The sequence below is a fragment of the Diaphorina citri genome, unplaced genomic scaffold (genome assembly GCF_000475195.1).
Source record: "Diaphorina citri unplaced genomic scaffold, Diaci psyllid genome assembly version 1.1 scaffold656, whole genome shotgun sequence".
Lineage (NCBI taxonomy): Eukaryota > Metazoa > Arthropoda > Insecta > Hemiptera > Psyllidae > Diaphorina > Diaphorina citri.
In genome coordinates, this window is record NW_007378089.1 from 74,865 (window position 1) to 97,076 (window position 22,212).

A 22,212-nucleotide genomic window follows, 5' to 3' on the forward strand; every position below is an offset into this window, starting at 1 on the left:
ATACATCAGTAACTTCATCCAATTTATACTACCCTCTCAATGCAGCTATTAGTTCATCCAGTCTACCATATGCACCATTCAATCCTCCGATTACTTCATCTAAATTCTCATATTCAGCTATAAACAATTCTGTATCTTCATCTAGTCTGTCATATGCGTCACTTAATACGTCTGTGAATTCAAGTTCATCATATGCATCAATCAATACTCCCATTACTTCATCTAAATTCTCATATTCAGCCATAAATACTGTCACTTCATCTAGTCTATCATACTCAGTGCCTAAGACTTCAGTAACTTCATTTATGTCGTATGCATCTCTCAATACTCCTGTCACTACATCTAAATTGTCCTATTCATCATTGAACACTCCTGTAAATCCATCTTTCTCCTATTCATCGCACACTCCTATAACTTCTTCTATATCATATTCACGGACCACGTCTTCTGATGTGAGTTCATCTACATATTCAGTTCCATATTCAAGTACAGCTTTATATCCTCCAGTTACTTCCAGTGTGACAGATTTCAACTTGAGCACTATATTCCCGGAAATAAACGATAAGGTAAGAGTTTTTTTTATTTTTTTAATCCTTTAAAGTTTCCTTTTGTAAAATAATTTAATTTAAGGCCCTAGTCTCGTCTGTCTAGGAGGTATGGCATCTACACTCATTTGAGATGTTTAATAAAGTAAAAAGTAATGTTTTATGTAAAAATATTTTATATTTATTTTTTTGCAACAATTAACACAATCAATTAGATTTCTTAAGGGAGATGTTTTCATACATGGGGGGGGGTCTGTGGGTAAACACCATGGAATACGCTTTGGCATCCATCGTGTTGAAGTCGGAAAATTCAAATCTTAAAACGGAACCGGTTCCGATAATTTCTCGAAAGGAAAATCCACCTTTACTAAAACATTTCACTTCTCTTCTCTCCAGGATTCGAATCAAACCAGAGGTGTTCTGAACGGGGACTCTATCAACCCCTGCTCACGGCATGTCACCAATTTGACCACACCTCTGCCCAGGATGTAGAAATCCTCCAGCATTGCTTTCCTATTGACAATGAAACTCAGCTGAGATCCCGATGTTTCGGCAGGGCGCTTGCAGTTGAACTTCATCATGTCCTGAAATAAATAAACCCAAAGAGTTGTAAATCATACACAGCAAAGAGGACGGAAAAAACTTAAAAAATGACAGCGTTCCACTAATTGTTTGGCCCAATTTATTAATGTACTAAGCGAAAAAGACGTATCTCAAAATATCGACTTTGTGTTTTTTAGTGACAAAATGTTATTGTAAGCCTAAATTTTTAGGTGATAACTAGTGTAAGAAAGCTTTAAACAGTTGAGTATTTTTTCAAAATTTTGCTTTAAAATCCTATAATAAAATAATCTAGCTTTACAAATATTTTAAAACCAAACATCATATAACCTTTGAGATTTTTAAGCTAAAATGTGTACCTCCTCATATCCTTACTATGTATGTTCGTATTTGTTACTTCTTGTTACTACCTACCTACATTGGTGTTGAAATAAAATTGAAAGAATTACAAAAAATAATTGTCCTCCTATTCTTCTAGTACCTATTTCACCAGAATATTAAATGACATTTTTGGTTTGCCAACACTCACACTTAACTTATACTTTTTATAGGACTTAAAGTTGGCACGTACCTTACTGTTTGGTATTGGACGTTTCCGGTCTGAATCAATGTGCTGAAGACGGGTCTGGAGTTCAGACCCGAAACGTCCAATACCAAACAGTAAGGTACGTGCCAACTTTAAGTCCTATAAAAAGTATAAGTTCACCAGAATATGTTTCTCAATCGACCTTAACAGTCACCGCTTCAAATACCTGACTCGCTCACCGTTGCTTACCTTACTGTCTGCTAACAGATCGTCAGGTTTGATCACAACTCCAATGTCTAGACCTCCGTACACGTCGTAGAAAAATAGGGCCATCTCCCCATAACTCTCCTGTGAACACAAGAAATAGTAGAGGAGTTATTGAATGAACGAATCGAGGTCTATGTTTTAACTTGACGATTTTTCCATTTGTTTGTCTGTCTGTTTCACCGGAACTCCCGAACGGAATTTCCGATTTTGATAAAATTTGGCAAAAATGTTCAAACAGGGGAATCCTCGTTCGATTTTGGACAATATCGTGTCTTTGGGGGCTCCGTGTGTGCCTTTTTAGGGAAATACATCGATTCTATTCTAATTCCACAACAGTAAATTATAATAATAGTGCTTAATAATAATAATAATAGTGCTTATTTATACTGCTCGCATAGGACTGAAAAGTCCCTTTACTCCAGCAGTAGGCTATTAACAACGGAGTTGTTATCGTTCACAAAACGAAGAGAGAAGGAGAATAGGATAGTAGAATGTTAGGCGTCCCGAAAAACGAACCTCATTTTGATAGGGGACTTCAACAAGAGAGGTCTTATCGTCCCGGAATCAAAGACCAAGCCGTTCCAAGAACAAACATTAACTGTTTAGGATAAAGCTCGCGAAGGTCGGTAACCCTACGACCTAGCCCTTACAAGGCAGGGGCACTACCTCCCGTTCAATCGAACAGATAGGTTCAGCTCGTTCTCGGAACGGATGGCTTTCTCCTATCTTGTTCTCCTTCTGTTCCACTTTTTTCTCCTATCCTTTCTTTCCGAGGGCTCTTCGATTACGGGACGATAAAATCTCCGTTGTTACAGTTCCCTCTATCAAACCTCTTTAAGATGAGATTTCAGTAAAAACTTTTTTTCTCTCTACACCCGGTATATAACTAGAAATAAATATTATAAGTACAAGTATCCCACCAAGGTGTACACTATGTATTTAGTGTGTCCTCCAATCTATTCTATTGACACCTACTGAGTTTTAAGCATTAGAGATTGCGAGCATCATCTTAAGAATAGTCATGAAATCTTAAGATCTCAAGTCATGAATAATATTCTTATGAATGATATTACAACACAAACCCACTTTACAAGTTAGATGAATTTTTGTTTAAGGTTCAAAGTCACTGGGCCAGCCTAGTTAGCTTAGTTGGTAGTGCGTCTGCCTTGTAAGCGCTAGGCCGCGGGTTCGATTCCCGCCCGGTCCACAGAGGTAAACCATAAACATCGAACATCGAAAAATAAAACATCGATGTTCGATGTTTCCATCGAAAGAAAAACATCGATGTTGACATCGATGTTTTTGTTCCGATGTATCGATGTCCCAACCCTAACCTACACCACTCGAATGTCACGCGGAATTTCAATAAATTAAACACTAAATTGAACACATACATAGATAAACATTAAATATGTACATAAGTTGGTATTTGTATTAGTAAAAGTAGAAGAAGTACACAGGAGATAGAGGTACAAGAAGAAGAAGGTAGTATTTAACTATATCATTAAGTGAACTATATCATTAAGTGAACACTTTGAACATCCATCAACAAGTATCTGCATTCTACATATATAAACTAAATTACTTTAATTGAGTAAACCCGTCTACATAAACTACATTATTATTATTAATCAAGTAAACTTCCAAAATCAAATCAATCCAATCTCAAATTCTTTGTGGTAAAGCAGAGCTTTTTTACAACTCTTGTGGATATCACAGCATTACTAAGTGCATGTCTCTTTTGTAATCAATTTCCATATTTCAATAACCTTTTTACACGGGTATTGCTGCCACTGGTCGCTACTCATTTAAAGTAGCTACCGTACTCAATTGTCCTCAAGAGTCTGAGTGCATCCCCTACTCCAAGCACAGAGCCGAAAAAACTTCAACCCCGCCGGGAATCGAACACGGTACCTCCGGCGTCCAAGCCTAGTGTGATCCCCACTAGTCTACTGAGGTTGCTAACTAGAGTAAACTTCGTAAATGGAGTAAATATTGGAGTATTAAATGGAGTAAGATATCTTACTTTAACTGCATTATAAATTACTCGAGTAACCTGAAGACTCCGAGACACGTGAAGATGGCAGACTCACAGAAGTAGGTACACCCAGACCTTAACCTTGGCCAGACAACCTTTCTGAACTGGTTAAACTACACGACAACAATATGGAAAACGAGATAAAAGAACCTACCTAAAACCTGCTTTGCTTTACCTACTTACCAGACTACGGAGTCATAAATAAGAATTAGAATCATAACATAGAAATAGAAATATAACTCATAGTCATTATCATTACGAGCTTCGAAATCATGGACGATCCGGTTAACTTCTAAACTTTGTATGATGTATCGTATGTATGTATTTGGAGAACAAGGCTGCAAGGCAGTGTGCCTTCTTCTTGAGGTGCCCAAATAGGAGGACTGTTATTCAACGAACAAAGTAAGATTCCAAGTTTTAGGAACTTCACTTGAGATCAGATGGGCCATCAACCCCTCTTTGGTCGTTTGGTACAATAGTTTTTCTTAGTTTTATGTAGGGAATCGTAACAACGGAGGCCTTATCGTCCCGAAATGGAATAGAGGGCAGGATAGGAGACAGCCAGCTGTTCCGAGAACGAACCTTACCTTATCTGTTTAAAGACAAATTCATTATACATATTTTGGGCTGATTGGGGTTGTAGGAGCCCATTTAAAGCTCCACTCTGGGAACTGAGCCCGCGTTCTATATGTCAAGTAAAAGCGTTATCACTGGACCTACAGAAGTGCGTGAAAATGACCTACGTATGAAAATCTAGTATCTTGATCCAATAAAATCCGCCCAGGGCGGGAATCGAACCCGCGGTCTAGCGCTTACAAGGAAGACGCGCTACCAACTAAGCTAACTAAGGCTGGCTGAGATGATCCAAAGTCTCAAATGCAGAGTACCTCTTTGCTCTTGTTTGATTGGCTATTATGCAAACTTCTGACTGCCTGTGTCCTCCAACCGCGGCATATCCGGGGGTTCGAACCCTGGATCTCGGCTAGATTCTCACGTCATCAGGTCATGTTGTATGATTGACCTGACATGTTATATTCACGATTGACGTTGACAGATGAGTGGACCTACACCACTCGAATGTCACGCGGAATTTCAATAAATTAAACACTAAATTGAACACATACATAGATAAACATTAAATATGTACATAAGTTGGTATTTGTATTAGTAAAAGTAGAAGAAGTACACAGGAGATAGAGGTACAAGAAGAAGAAGGTAGTATTTAACTATATCATTAAGTGAACTATATCATTAAACACAGAAGATAGAGGTACAAGAAGAGGAAGGTAGTATTTAACTATATCATTAAGTGAACACTTTGAACATCCATCAACAAGTATCTGCAATCTGCATTCTATATAAACTAAATTACTTTAATTGAGTAAACCCGTCTACATAAACTACATTATTAATCAAGTAAACTTCAAAAATCAAATCAATCCAATCTCAAATTCTTTGTGGTAAAGCATTACTAAGTGCCTCCTTTGAAATCAATTTCCACATTTCAATAATATTTTTACACTGGTAATGCCGCCACTGGTCGCTACTCGATTTAAGTAGCTACCGTACTCAATTGTCCTCAAGAGTCTGAGTGCATCCCCTACTCCAAGCACAGAGCCGAAAAAACTTCAACCCCGCCGGGAATCGAACCCAGGATCTCCGGCGTCCAAGCCTAGTTTGATCCCCACTAGTCTACTGAGGTTGCTTACTAGAGTAAATTTTATTACTGGAGTCAATCTAACTGCATTATAAATTACTCGAGTAACCTGAAGACTCCGCGAGACACGTGAGGATGGCAGACTCACAGAAGTACACCCAGACCTTAACCTTGGCCAGACAACCTTTCTGAACTGGTTAAACTACACGACAACAATATGGAAAACGAGATAAAAGAACCTAAAACCTGCTTTACTTTACCTACTTACCAGACTACGGAGTCATAAATAAGAATGGAGCAGTTGCAGTTGGGTAAAAATTATGAATAAAAGGTCGATTCCTACGTAAAAAGTTGTGAAAAATCCATATCTGAAGTCAAAACTCCGAAAAAGTAACTTTAAAAGGTCGAAAATTCAATTTTTAATTGCCGTTCTAATTAAAAAGTTCAAAGAGTGCCCGAAAAAGAATAAGGCAAACTTTTCTCGGCCCTAGGTCAATGGGGGTTAATTGAGCCGAATTTTTTAAGCCAAAAATACGTACATTTTTTTAAGCCAAAAATACGTACATTTTTTTAAGCCGAAAATACGTAATTTTTTTAAGCCAAAAATACGTACATCGGAAAAATTTGTTATGCTATATTACCACCCAAGAATTCCAGCCGTGACAGCACGTTAGACGCACCCAGTTCCTGACAGATCACTGAAGTTAAGCAACGTTTACCATGTTTTAAAAGGTTGCAAATGTGTTGGTTTCTTCTTGGGCAGGTAGGTTTTTAGTGGATGGAAATCCCACTCAGGCGGAGGATGGCCTGAGAGTATTTTTACCAAAAAAATGTTTTGCAAGATTCAGTGCACTTCGAATTTCAAAGCCAAAAAACTTCGACAATACCTGAATTGAAACCGGGGCTTCTGGAATGCAACCCCTGAAAATTCGACCACAGTAGTGGGGTAGCCTGCTGTTGGGGTAAAGGGACTCTTTAGAGTCTTTAGTCCGATTTGAGCAGTATAAATCCCCATCATGTTGTCCGAGACTCACTCGTAAACGCCATTTTCCTTCTCCAATAATTACAATATAGTGGATCTATTCGACTAATTCCACAAAACCACTTTACGTCAAGTCGATTCTCACAAGTACACGATGATATTACGAGGTTCTACAAGTACCCATCAGTTGTACAAGTAGACGTAAGTACACCTAATTGTGAGCTAATAACAGCTCTGGCTAGGTGATCCTCTGTGTTATGTCAATACAAGCTCTACCTACGTCGAAAACAAATCTCAAATCAATGCCATGTGCAAGTCTCAAGTTGAACTAGAGAACGGTTTGGAGTTCTAACAATAGATTTGTATTATCACTTCTTCTTTGTATCCTTGTGTTATGTCAGAGGCATGTGTTATGTCAATACAAGCTCTACCTACGTCGAAAACAAATCTAAAATCAATGCCATGTGCAAGTCTCAAGTTGAACTAGAGAACGGTTTGGAGTTCTAACAATAGATTTTTGTATTATCACTTCTTCTTTGTATCCTTGTGTTATGTCAGAGGCATGTCACAACTGTGGGTATCACATATCACAGCATGCTGACAAGATTGATACTTGATCATCTGATCTGAAATGTTACATGGTACTTGGCTTTGACTAGCGGTGAAGCGCTTTTGTCTGGTAACCGCAGAAACGTTGGTTCAAACACCAACCTAAGCTTTTTTTACTTACTATTACAATAAGTATAGCAAAGCTCTAAAATGTACGTAAGTACATATTGATAATTTATGAAAGTATTGCAATCGATCCAAATTTTCAAAATCGGAAATGGGTGGACATAGTTCCCTAAGTCCAAAAAAGTGATTTTCAGCCCATGTTCTCTACGTGTGTAGGTTTCACTTTAAGTTAGGTAGTATTCGGCCAGAGAAGTTGCCATCTGGGCGCCTTTCATGTCCTAAAAGTACAGATAATTTAGAACATGAACGAGCTGACATGCCGCTCAAAGCCACATTTTGAGAACCACTCAATAATAAATGTCCTAACCATAGTGGAGGTGTTTTATAGCCCCATGTTGAGCACAGCTGAATAATAATCGGCTTAATCATACTCATTACAACCTGACACAAGTCTATCCCGGGACTTACACCAAAGGCTCATTCATACGAGTCGAATAACTGGCATGCAAGTGACTTACCATCTTGCACATGCAAGTCACTTGATCCGTGTGATTGAGGCTTTACTATTCCATTATTCTACAATTATAATACTATCCGTATCTAATCATTATTTCCACGAGCAGTATCCAATGCCCTCCATGGTCTGTACGTGTGTAGGTTTCACTTTAAGTTAGGTGGTATTCGGCCAGAGAAGTTGCCATCTGGGCGCCTTTCATGTCCTAAAAGTACTGATAATTTAGAACATGAACGAGCTGACATGCCGCTCAAAGCCACATTTTGAGAACCACTCAATAATAAATGTCCTAAGCATAGTGGAGGTGTTTTATAGCCCCATGTTGAGCACAGCTGAATAATAATCGGCTTAATCATACTCATTTCAACCTGACACAAGTCTACCCCGGGACTTACACCAAAGCCTCATTCATACGAGTCGAATAACTGGCATGCAAGTGACTTACCACTTGCACATGCAAGTCACTCGATCCGTGTGAATGAGGCTTTACTATTCCATTATTCTACAATTATAATACTATCCGTATCTAATCATTATTAAATGGGAAGTATTGTGTCTCTTCTTGCCCATCTGATGAGAGGCATACTACGGGATGGGCATGCTACGACACAGGCCACAAGCGTCTAATGTAGCAGTTGTTCCATTGCTACGAAATAAAAACGGCGATGGAACACTCATCTTAAAAAAAAAAAAAAATCTATGATCACAGAAATTGGCGGCATAAAATCGGAGGAATTCAAACATCGCCCATTCTCTTAAGCCGCCGTGTAATCTATGATCACAGAAATTGGCGGCATAAAATCGGAGGAATTCAAACATCGCCCATTCTCTTAAGCCGCCGTGTACTAACTTACTATCGAGGAAAAACTGGAAGTGGCATTACTCAGAGATCGGATTCGACCTTACACGGAATCGTAGGCACAAACACAAAGCAGCACCGAATAACTTGATTCCAGTCTCGACTTCCTACCAGTCTAATAATCTATTCCCAAACACACACCAAGTCATGTGAGGTTGTTTTTATACGATTTTTTTCCTAACGATATCATATGATTTGATCAATTTTTCCGACAGAATGGTGTGATTTTTTAATTTCTTTTTTCCTTTAAAATTTTTCACTAGATTTTTTTCTTTTTATTTCACATTTTTTTTCTTTTTTTTTCAATATACCGCAGTGATTAAACAATTAGTCATACGCGCAATTTGACAGATAAGATTTTGTTTACGCCTTGACATGTGAAGTGTGGTGTTGATTATTGTGCAATACATTTTTCGAATCGTAGGCACAAAGCAGCACCGAATAACTTGATTCCAGTCTCGACTTCCTACCAGTCTAATAATCTATTCCCAAACACACACACCAAGTCATGTGAGGTTTTTTTATACGATTTTTTCCTAACGATATCATATGATTTGATCAATTTTTTCCGACAGAATGGTGTGATTTTTTAATTTCTTTTTTCCTTTAAAATTTTTCTTCTTTTTATTTCACGATTTTCTTTCTTTTTTTTTTTTAATATACCGCAGTGATTAAACATTAGTCATACGCGCAATTTGACAGATAAGATTTTGTTTACGCCTTGACATGTGAAGTGTGGTGTTGATTATTGTGCAATACATTTTTCGGTGATTCTGGACAGCCAAATAAATCATCATATAGGATATACCTGTGTTGTGTTTGTGTCTGGAATTGGAACATCTGGATAACCTAATGAAGGTGAGTGTACAGGGTGTTTCAGATTGGTTTTATACCGGCTTTAAATTTAAAGTTGCCAGCCTAGTTAGCTTAGTTGGTAGTGCGTCTGCCTTGTAAGCGCTAGGCCGCGGGTTCGATTCCCCGGGCGCGGATTTTATCCTGATGGGATAATGTTCGTTCTCGGAACGGCTGGCTTTCTCCTACCCTGTCTTCCTTCTCTCTTCGATTTCGGGACGATAAGACCATAGCAGTTACAGTTCCCTCTGTCAAACCTCTAAAAAAAAAAAGTAACCTGGTGGTCAGTTGGAAGTGTCCGATTTTGAGACCAGATCGGGCTGGAAAGGGGGCTGAATTTGTTTGGGATTGGAGCTGCATATACATAGATAAAAGCTTGATTTATTGCTTTTCCGCTGGACCTACTAAAGGTACACGTTAAAAAAGGTCGTGTACCCTGATTTAAAATTGGTGTAGGTTAAGATAGGACACTCTAATAAATGTGAAGACACCTGCCTTCACATCATGTGAGCTCATGGGGAGTCAAAAAGATGTGGTTCAAAGTTCTCCCATAATGTACATAATACGTGATTTCGTGAGCTCACATGACGTGAGGACAGTGTGTTTCAAATTCCACAACCAAAAATTCTACACCGAAGATCATCACAAGAACATAATAATATTACCACAACGTCCACTTAAAGTGAAGCTCTACATTTTCGTGACATGGATCTCCAAGAGGAGCTCTTCCACCCAAACAGAGATATTTTGGAACACCTATTTAGCTGTCTAACAGAAAAATTAGGGGCGGAATCAACAAACACCTTCGGAACACAAGCGCCAGATCAAACCCGAACACTAAGCCAATTACAAGTCCTAAACTAAGTCTTGCCCGAATCACCAACCCTAAAGTGCACAATTCAGTCTCGTTGGAGAGGACCTAAAAGATTTACCCCAAGACCCTGTCGGTAATATCAAGTCGCACTCAGTACCAATCGAACTACTGCTAAACTTCATAAGAGACAGAAATATTAGCTAAACTTCATAAGAGACAGAAATATTAGTTAAACTCGCCACAAGATAAAACACAAATTCTTAAAAGAGAGACAGTAATGTTTGATAGGCAAGAGCACAGCACCTACAACAATACAATCGGATGCCATTATCAAAATACCCATTTGCACAATTTTTCCCCGATGTAATATAACTCACTCAAGAGCACACCCACCGGACTGAAATTTCGATCAATGCCGCTTTCATGCACTGCATACTGCACCTGTTTTGACTGCACAATACTTTCCCGCCTGTATCTAAGAAATGTCAGTCAAATCCAACCCCCTCTAAGGAACATCACTGCACCTGTTTTGGCTGCACAATGCACTTCTGAACAGAAAGGGGTTAAAGGGCAATGAGAATGCACCATGGACAACTTGCATTACAACACAACGTTTATTCTGTTACAGTGACCTGCTTCCTGAGCACGAAGTCAGGGATAATGTCAATAACTTGCAGAACAATAAGAGAAAACCCATATGTCCCATATCCCAACAGCGTCAGAGCCTCATGAATATTCATCTCATAGTAAACACACGCAAACCCGGTCATAGTCAACATAAAGGTCGCACTCTCAATACATTGAAACTCGAACAAAGAAAAAATGTTCCCGTCTCGTAAATCGTAGTGTTGAAACACCTGACCAGAAATAGATCTCAAATCGTGTGTTTTCATTTGCGAGTAATTCGAGTCATTAACTGACGTACGCTCTGTTGCCATCGGAAAACCGGATTTGGCTTTAGTTACTGTCATAGTTATAGTTGCCACTGGATGAGAATTTTTCACAGAAAATTATTCCTTGCAACACGATTAGCAATTCTAATCTTTTACCGGTGATACGCAAAAAAAATAACACAAATAATTAGAAATTAATTGGTTCTCTGGTTCTCTTTGAACAGCAACTAATTCGTTTAGATTTTTCTTTAACAAACAGTTTAGAAGTGATTAGTGACTAACATACTGCGTTTTACATCGGACCGATCTTTAATCATAACTAAAAAAGTTTCCAGTTTCGAGGAAAAATGTCGTGTTCGAAATGTGACACTTGAAAACTTTTGGATACATACAAAACAATCTACCTTGTTCTTCAAGAACATCTGAATAATTGGAGACATTGTTTAAATCAAACACATCCTAATGCATATCTCAGCAGCAACAACATCTTCACCCTCTCCATCCAAGAGAAGGAAATCATCTTTCTCATCCGCCACCACCAGCAGCACGGTGTCAACATCATCTTCCAGGTAATATTAAGGTTGCGGTTGCGGTTACAAGGGATTAGATATTTCCATTACGATACCCGACGCGACGCGCCACCGCAAGTTCTCATTGCGTGAAAAAGTTTCAGATGTCCCTGTACGGCCATAAATTCCCAATGATTTACAGTTACAGACTACAATACCAGTTCAGTAAGACGTAAATCTCTCTCCTAACTCTTCTTGTAATTTCCAATTTTCCAGGTACATTCAGCGTCGAGGCAAGTTCTCGCTGCTCAAAAACATGAACTCCTGCTGCATGAACAACATCGTGTTCACGGATTTCTTCGTCAACAACGTCCTCAGCAAGAAGCTCTTCGTCAATCAAGTGGTCATCAACGATGCGTTCATACAGAAGTTCCTCCTACGCAAGGACACGTTCAAGTATTTGGTCCGCAACACGGACTTTGTCAAGAAGTGCCTCCTCAACGAGAAGTTCAAACGGAAAGTCATCACCAACGAACAGGTACGTGACCAGCGAACAGGTAATAGAGACATCACCAGCAAACTGGTATTAGAAACAGCACCAGCGAACAAGTAATAATAGAAGATATTGTATACATAAAAAAAAAAAAATACATACATAGTAAAAAAAATTGGAAATTGGTCATCAACAAGCAAGTTTGTAGTTTCAGTTTAGAACCAAAGAAAGTTAGTTACAGATAACCGCCCAAAAGGTGAATAAATAGACACGTGAGGTTATCTGGTTATCTCAATACAAACATATAATTGTCAACCTCAACCTCCTTCAAACCTCTTGAACACAGATTAAATTCCCAGATATTCTTGACGGTTCTACTCTTGACCGGAGATTGCTAAACTTGAATTTTACGAAGGGTAAATGGGTAAGATCCAGCCCCAACCCCAAGGTTCCCCTCATTTTATTCGGAAGTAGGGGATTAGTACCCCTACATACAATTGTCAACCTCCTTCAAACCTCTTGAACACAGATTAAATTCCCAGATATTCTTGACGGTTCTACTCTTGACCGGAGATTAGATTGCTAAACTTGAATTTTACGAAGGGTAAAATGGGTGTAAGACCCAGCCCCAAGGTTCCCCTCATTTTATTCGGAAGTAGGGGACTAGTACCCCTTTTCCACCGAAAGAAACAAACTCAACAACTGTGTCCATACATAGTCGACGCCAGTTGATCGACGAGGTTAATCTATGTTATCGAGGCAGTGTTCACGGTTTCAGTCGACATCGATCGACGGCCGGTCGACTATGTGTGGACACAGCTTGACACTCCTCTCCATTGATTTCCAGGTCATCAACAAGCTCATCACAGACGACAGCTTCGTAGAGAAGGTCCTGGTTAGTGATGACTTCATTGCTCACGTTGATCAACGAGGTTAATCTATGTTATCGAGACAGTGTGGACGGTTTCAGTCGACATCGATCGACGGCCGGTCGACAATGTGTGGACACAGCTTGACACTCTTCTCCATTGATTTCCAGGTCATCAACAAGCTCATCACAGACGACAGCTTCGTAGAGAAGGTCCTCAGGGTCTTGGAGACAAACATCTTGGATACCACATATACCTCTTTTACTATCTTGAATACCATCGCCGTAGATAAACTTACTGAACTACGTACCATGTTCATTTAATGTTATTTTAATAAATGTTTCTCACCCCCTTATATTTTTTTTTTTTTTTTAGTAACTAGTATTTATTTTGAGAATAAAAATGACAGCGTTCCACTAACTGTTTGGCCCAATTTATTAATGTACTAAGCGAAAAAGGCGATCCTCAAATTTGTGTTTTTTAGTGACAAAATGTTGTTGTAAGCCTAAATTTTTAGGTGATAACTAGTGTAAGAAAGCTGAGTATTTTTAAACAGTTGAGTATTTTTTCAAAATTTCGCTTTAAAATCCTATAGTACAATAATCTAGCTTTACAAATATTTTAAAACCAAACATCATATAACCTTTGAGATTTTTAAGCTAAAATGTGTACCTCCTCATATCCTTACTATGTATGTTCGTATTTGTTACTTCTTGTTACTACCTACCTACATTGGTGTTGAAATAAAATTGAAAGAATTACAAAAAATAATTGTCCTCCTATTCTATGTTGAAATAAAATAGAAAGTAAAAAGAATTACAAAAAATAATACGTTCTCCAAAATAATTGTCCTCCTATTCTTCTGTTTCAATTTCGTCTAGTATTTCCAAGGAGCTCAAGTAGTGGAGGGAGGGTACCCTATACCTCATGTGTTATTAAAGCGTATCCTAAAAAAATGTAAACAAACCGCCATGTTGTGCTCATAAGAGTGGCACGAATTTCAAATAGTAACTTCAGGAGCACAGTACAGGCGAAGACGAAACACATAGCCTCCCTGAAACCGAGAAAACAACAGATTTATTGAAACGGTAATAGAGGAAAGCACAATTTAATGAAACACTCAGATCAGAATAACTTCTTTCTTCTTCATAGGCCAGCCACTATCAGGTAGACCTGATCAGGTGTCAGGTCTACCTGATAGAGTCAGTTCTACCTGAGAGTGTGTCCTCATCAGGTATCAGGTAGCCTGACATTCAGACCTTTTCAGCAGTACATGTCTACCTGATAGTTAGTCTGCTCATCAGGTGTCAGGTATTCCTGATAGTGAGTGGCTGGCCTTTAAAGAGGTTTGATAGAGGTAATAGTAACAACGGAGGTCTTATCGTCCCGAAAACGAAGAGAGCACAGGATAGGAGAGAGCCAGCCGTTCCAAGAACGAACCTTACCAGTTTAGGATAAAGTTCGCCCCAGTCGGTAATCCTACCACACCTAACGCTTACACGGCAGGGCGCTACCTTCCGTTCAAACGAACAGATAAGGTTCTCGGAACGGCTGTCTTTCTCCTATCCTGTTTTCCTTCTAACTTCGATTTCGGGACGATAAAACTTCCTTTGTTACAATCACTCCTTTGAAATGGCTGCTGATTCTGCTGAAACCCTCCAAGATAAAACAATCACCTCTATCTCTATCAAATCTCTTTGGAAGATGAGATTTCAGTAAAAACTTTTTTTTTCTCTACACCCGGTATAAAACTAGAAATAAATATTATAAGTACAAGTCAGTATCCCACCAAGGTGTACACTATGTATTTAGTGTGTCCTCCATCAATCTATTGACACCTACTGAGTTTTAAGCATTAGAGACTGCGAACATCATCTTAAGAATAGTCATGAAATCTTAAGATCTTAAGTCATGAATAATATTCTTATGAATGATATTACAACACAAACCCACTTTACAAGTTAGATGAATTTTTGTTGGTTCAAAGTCACTGTACATAAATATAGTGTATAATTTGCTCAGGTTTAGAATGTGACTGGGGTTTACCCTAAAGTCGGTGAGAAGTCTTTCATTAAGCTCACACAGTCTGAGATTAACACCCATATTTATGAACAAAATGCTGGCTCTTTCGTGCTAAGCATAATCTCAAGGCATTTGATTGGTCAATTTTGACTTACTGATCTAAGAACGATCATTCTTGTTCATAAATACGAGTGTAAGGCCGGGAAAAACGGCACGTGATTGTCCAGATGGTGGTAGGTAATAGATAAGTTGCGCTTACTTGGGGTATGTTTCAAATTCATAGAGCAGGAAAAATGAGTACTAACGGAATTTTTCTTTTTCCTCTATACGACTTCTAGATCCAGAGATAAATCGATTAAAAAAAAATACCGGTAAATCGTGAAGTTTGACGTCACGGCATACGCTCCCCGTAGGCGATGACGTCATAATTCATGACTCCCGCTTCGTTTGTTTGTGCGCAAGCGTTTCTGCGGTAATCATCAAGAGAAGAACACTCAGTTTCATGAGATTCGGATATAGACCATCCGTAGATGTCCTACACCTGAGCGCGAGCGCCCTTAAAGTAGAATTTTCATTAAGCTCACACAGTCTGAGATTAAGGCCGGAAAAAACGGCACGTGATTGTCCGGATGGTGGTAGGTAATAGATAAGTTGCGCTTACTTGGGTGATGTTTGAAAGTCATAGAGCAGGAAAAATGAGTACTAACGGAATTTTTCTTTTTCCTCTACGATTTCTAGATCCAGAGATAAATCGATTTAAAAAAAATACCGTAAATCGTGAAGTTTGACGTCACGGCATACGCTCCCGTAGGCGATGACGTCATAATACATGACTCCCGCTTCGTTTGTTTGTGCGCAAGCGTTTCTGCGCATTTTGACGTGAAATCTGACGTCACAACTCTTTGAGCTCCCGCTTCGTTTGTTTGTGCGCAAGCGTTTCTGCGCATTTTGACGTGAAATCTGACGTCACAACTCTTTGAACTTTATTAGAACGGCAGTTGAAAATGGAATTTTCGACCTTTTAAAGTTACTTTTTCGGAGTTTTGACCTCAGCTTTGGATTTTTCCCAACTTTTTACATAGGAATCGACCATTTATTTATAATTTTTACCCGTTTGCAACTGCTCCATTAGTTAATTACCTATCCGGAATTCCGGATACTCACCACGAGCAACGTTGCTTAACTTCAGTGATCCATGGGAAACTGGTGTAGGTATTCAACGTGCTTTGGCTGCTGCGCTGGTAGTGGTAGACCAGACTTTACTAAAACCCCTAACCTTCCTCTTCTACTTCTTCGCCTTTTCCCGTGTTCAGACGGAGTTTTCGTCAGCCTCTCAATCAACCCTAGAGGGTGATTGCTTTCGGCTGACATTTTGTTTTGACTACAAAAATTTTACGAGTGGATGCCCTTCGCACTCCACCTTTGCCATTCCTTTGGCAAGCGAAATTTCAGGCTAGTATGCCCCCAGTTTAAAGTCTCCCAGGAACTGATTCTTAACATCCTTCCGCATTAGAAAAGCCGTTTTACACAAAAAGGACCTAATTAGGGCCAGGTGCTTCTTAAAAATAAGCCTTCAATTCCTCTCCCCCCTTGCCCCTACCGCCTCGTTACGAAAATGAGTTTGTTTTTCAAAGATTTTACCTACAATTTACGTACCTAAGATACTGAAAATACCTATGTAGATGTACGATTACATGTATAATGTAGATATACCATTACATGTATACTTCCTAATGCCTACCTTATTATATCACTAACGTAGTTATACCTACTTTACAATTACCACCAGCTTCCAAGACATCTTGAAAATACTCAAATCTTAATACCTAACTGTATAGGTACCTACCTACAATTTACGTACCTACCTAAGATACTGAAAATACCTATGTAGATGTACCATTACATGTATATCTACTTCCTAATGCCTACCTTATTATATCACTAACGTAGTTATACCTACTTTACAATTACCACCAGCTTCCAAGACATCTTGAAAATACACGTGAGCGGAAAATTTCGAAAATTGCAGATAAGTAGGTATCTACCGAAGATCTGAAAACGTAGCGTCATTCCATTGGCAAAGACACGAAAAAGTAGCTTGGAAAGTAACGCATCTGCCTTGTAAGCGCTAGGTCGCGCGATCTATACTTTATCCTAAACAGATAACAGATAATCCTGATATAAACAGATAATCTTCTTCTCTTCGCTTTCGGGACGATAAGACCTCCAGACCTCCGTTCTCATAGTCCCCTCTATCAAATCTCTTCAGGAAAACACTACCATTGTGAACTATCTCAACCTACACTAGGGTTGGTAAGTATCTACCCGAAGATCTGAAAACGTAGCGTCACTCCATTGCCAAAGACACGAAAAAGTAGCTTGGAAAGTAACGCATCTTCCTTGTAAGCGCTAGGTCGCGGGATCTATACTTTATCCTAAACAGATAACAGATAATCCTGATATAAACAGATAATCCTGATATAAACAGATAATACTTTTCTCTTCGCTTTCGGGACGATAAGACCTCCAGACCTCCGTTCTTATAGTTCCCTCTGTCACATCTCTTCAGGAAAACACTACCATTGTGAACTATCTCAACCTACACCACTCGAATGTCACGCGGAATTTCAATAAATTAAACACTAAATTGAACACATACATAGATAAACATTAAATAGCTCCACTCAGGCTGGGTGAGGTTAAATTGAGGAGGCGGGTAGCTTGTCGCCCAATAATGGGTAAAACCCCCACCTAGGTTGTTAAAGTGACGTCAGACCCCTATACCTACCTCAACCCTTAGACTCAGTTTCCAGAGACAAAATCTGATCTTGAAATCTACCGGGACGTTTTTTTTACCGGATCTGGAAAACGACTGTAGTGTGAACGCTCTCATTTAAAATGTATTGCGTCTCAGAAAAAAAACCGGGCCAGATGTTCCCCTATCATTGCGTAGGAGAGTTTCAATATGAAGAATGTTTTTGCCTGAAATAAAAAGCATCCAAGTTTAACCGGCGGCGACAGCATGTTGAGTGCACCAGTTACCCACGGATCACTGAAGTTAAGCAACGTTGCGCGTGGTTAGTACCTGGATGGGTGACCATCTGGGGAATCGCGTACTGCTGGGTTCCCGGCTCCACACTCAGGCTGGGTGAGGTTAAATTGAGGAGGCGGGTAACTTGTCGCCCAATAATGGGTAAAACGCCCACCTAGGTTGTTAAAGTGACGTCAGACCCCTATACCTACCTACCTCAACCCTTAGACTCAGTTTCCAGAGACAAAATCTGATCTTGAAATCTACCGGGACGTTTTTTTTACCGGATCTGGAAAACGACTGTAGTGTGAACGCTCTCATTTAAAATGTATTGCGTCTCAGAAAAAAAACCGGGCCAGAAAAAAAAACGGACCAGAAAAAAATCTGATAGTACGCAGTGTGAACGAGCTCTTAGGTACTTACGTTCCAATTCCCCGTTAACATTCACCAGCACAGGATCCGTGACAAAGTTATGTGAATCCAACAAGGCCAAGAACCTCAGCGGACCAGAAAAAAATCTGATAGTACGCAGTGTGAACGAGCTCTTAGGTACTTACGTTCCAATTCCCCGTTAACATTCACCAGCACAGGATCCGTGACAAAGTTATGTGAATCCAACAAGGCCAGGAACCTCAGTAAAAACACCTGGGGCGATATAGGAGGGCTAGAGTAAGGGGTCGTGGGGGCCAGTAGTGAGGCCCCTAGTAGATCTATACAGGCTGGAGGCCAGTAGAGAGGGTCTAGGAGAAGTTGGCCCGCAAGCCATCGCTTTACCAAACAGAGGCCAGGGCCTAACACAGGATGAGCCTGGTGTAACCTGAGGGGGAAATGATTTCAATGTTTTAGGGTTTTATCTTTTTTTAGGGGTGGGGTCTATTATGTAATTGTAAACCTTATATAAAAAAAAATAAAGCACAAATATATTAATAATGACATTATTCAAGATATTAATCTCAATAGAGGTATAGTGGAGTAGTTGGGGTGGTGGACTTCGAAAGCTGGCGGTCCGATCCAGCCATAAAACTTAGTGTAGTATTTGATGGGGGGAAGGACATACATATGAACCTGTAAGTACCTATATGAACTCATTGGTAAAATAGAGTTCAAACTTTTCGTATGTTTAATTAATAAATATTAACATAACCATACAATCACCAATTCATCACCTTCAGGGCCATGAGTATTAATAATTTGGTACTTGGTACTGTTAAATACATACAAAGTATGTTATTTGCTACATATGGTAATACAAAATTCTTAGTACATAGAGGAAACTTCCGAGAAGTTCCGAGTTACCAATATTATTAGATTATTACCACTGAAAAACTTTAGGAATGTTTATAACATTGTTTGGTTTGTTTCCTCATATTTTTCTTCGTTTTAATTAGGACCCTAAGAGTCTGAGTGCATCCCCTACTCCAAGCACAGAGTCGAAAAAACTTCGACCCCGCCGGGAATCGAACACGGTACCTCCGGCGTCCAAGCCTAGTGTGATCCCCACTAGTTTACTGAGGTTGCTTACTAGAGTTAACTTTATTACTGGAGTCAATCTAACTGCATTATAAATTACTCGAGTAACCTGAAGACTCCGCGAGACACGTGAAGATGGCAGACTCACAGAAGTACACCCAGACCTTAACCTTGGCCAGACAACCTTTCTGAACTGGTTAAACTACAATATGGAAAACGAGATAAAAGAACCTACCTAAAACCTGCTTTGCTTTACCTAATTACGGAGTCATAAATAAGCATTAGAATCATAACATAGAAATAGAAATATAACTCATAGTCATTACTAGTGGTTGACCCGTCCTTCGTACGGGATCAGCGTGGCATAAGAGTCATAACTTTGAGGTGCTGCCATTTTGAATCGGGATGGAACCTAAAACCTGCTTTGCTTTACCTACTTACCAGACTACGGAGTCATAAATAAGAATTAGAATCATAACATAGAAATAGAAATATAACTCATAGTCATTACCATTACGAGCTTCGAAATCATGGACGATCCGGTTAACTTCTAAACTTTGTATGATGATGTATCGTATGTATGTATTTGGAGAACAAGGCTGCAAGGCAGTGTGCCTTCTTCTTGAGGTGCCCAAATAGGAGGACTGTTATTCAACGAACAAAGTAAGATTCCAAGTTTTAGGAACTTCATTTGAGATCAGATGGGCCATGAAACCCTCTTTGTTCGTTTCGTAGAATTAAGTTTTTCTTAAAGAGGTTTGATAGAGGGAACCGTAACAACGGAGACCTCACCGTCCCGAAATCGAAGAGAGGAAGGCAGGATAGGAGACAGCCAGCCGTTCCGAGACTTACCTTGTCTGTTTAAAGACAAATTCATTATACATATTTTGGGCTGATTGGGGTTGTAGGAGCCCATTTAAAGCTCCATTCTGGGAACTGAGCCCGCGTTCTATATGTCAAGTAAAAGCGTTATCACTCGACCTACAGAAGTGTGTGAAAATGACCTACGTATGAAAATCTAGTATCTTGATCCAATAAAATCCGCCCAGGGCTGGAATCGAACCCGCGGTCTAGCGCTTACAAGGAAGACGCGCTACCAACCAAGCTAACTAGGGCTGGCTGAGATGATCCAAAGTTTCAAATGCAGAGTACCTCTTTGCTCTTGTTTGATTGGCTACTATGCAAACTTCTGACTGCCTGTGTCCTCCAACCGCGGCATATCCGCCGGTTCGATCCCCGGATCTCGGCTAGATTCTCACGTCATCAGGCATTTAAAGCTCCACTCTGGGAACTGAGCCCGCGTTCTATATGTCAAGTAAAAGCGTTATCACTAGACCTACAGAAGTGTGTGAAAATGACCTACGTATGAAAATTTAGTATCTTGATCCAATAAAATCCGCCCAGGGCGGGAATCGAACCCGCGGTCTAGCGCTTACAAGGAAGACGCGCTACCAACTAAGCTACCTAGGGCTGGCTGAGATGATCCAAAGTTTCAAATGCAGAGTACCTCTCTGCTCTTGTTTGATTTGCTATTGTGCAAACTTCTGACTGCCTGTGTCCTCCAACCGCGGCATATCCGCCGGTTCGATCCCCGGATCTCGGCTAGATTCTCACGTCATCAGGTCATGTTGTATGATTGACCTGACATGTTATATTCACGATTGACGTTGACAGATGAGTGTATTACTCATCGCTGTGCATTTACAATCAATCACATTAGACGCTTCGTCATACGTCACTCAATACAATGTAAGAGTGTCGAGTTTTATAAAGCTAAGTAAGTAATCATCACGACTAGGCTTCTAGATAATCTGAAAATGTCCAGATTCTGAGCTAATACTTCTAATCAGTTTGGCATGGCGCCCGTCGGGATGGGGCCGAAGAAGATCAACAGAATTACAGACCTGCCGCCAATCATCAAGACTAGGCTTCTAGTGATAATCTGGAAATGTCCAGATTCTGAGCTAATACTTCTAATCAGTTTGGCATGGCGCCCGTCGGGAAGGGGCCGAAGAAGATCAACAGGAATACAGATTACAATCCAGCTTAGTTACATAGCTTGGTAGCGTCTGTCTTGTAAGTGCTAGGTCGCGGGTTCAATTCTTCTACAGTGATTGCAAAGGAGACACTTAGTAATGCTGTGATATCCACAAAAGTTGTGAAAAAACTCTAAATGGATGAGTGACATGAACGGCCATGCCTTAAGGATTTCGGCTGGTGATCAATAAAATAAAAGTAGGTATACCTTGGTTTTTTTTTTTTTTACACTTCGTTCGTTGAAAAGTTTCACTCGAGATTCGAGATACATAAACTGGACCCGGGAAGTTACAAGATACTAGTCTCGTCTGATATTCAAGGTCCTCGCGGGATTACAGATTACAATCCAGCTTAGTTACATAGCTTGGTAGCGCCTGTCTTGTAAGCGCTAGGTCGCGGGTTCGATTCTGTGATATCCAATGCTGTGATATCCACAAAAGTTGTAAAAAAACTCTAAATGGATGAGTGACGAACGGCCATACCTTAAGGATTTCGGCTAGTGATCAATAAAATAAAAGTACCTTGTTTTTTTTACACTTCGTTCATTCAAAAAGTTTCACTCGAGATTCGAGATACATAAACTGGACCCGGGAAGTTA

General features: G+C 39.7%; 1 protein-coding gene, 1 long non-coding RNA gene and 1 pseudogene across 2 annotated transcripts; 2 read left to right on the plus strand and 1 right to left on the minus strand.

Annotated features, from left to right (window-relative positions):
- The first annotated feature begins 11,614 nt into the window (after window positions 1-11,614).
- Window positions 11,615-13,122, plus strand: LOC103510916. Its single transcript, XM_008475617.3, has 3 exons — window positions 11,615-11,752; window positions 11,969-12,230; window positions 13,033-13,122. Exons 1-3 carry the CDS (start codon window positions 11,646-11,648, stop codon window positions 13,120-13,122), a joined length of 459 nt encoding a protein of 152 aa, XP_008473839.1. The 5' UTR covers window positions 11,615-11,645.
- Window positions 13,123-18,025: 4,903 nt separating this feature from the next.
- On the minus strand, window positions 18,026-18,921 carry LOC103510907. Its single transcript, XR_003391999.1, has 2 exons — window positions 18,665-18,921; window positions 18,026-18,058 (listed from the first exon to the last, which is right to left on the minus strand). It is a non-coding gene; the product is annotated as an uncharacterized LOC103510907 (long non-coding RNA).
- LOC113468146 lies at window positions 18,084-18,201 on the plus strand (annotated as a pseudogene).
- Window positions 18,922-22,212: the final 3,291 nt, after the last annotated feature.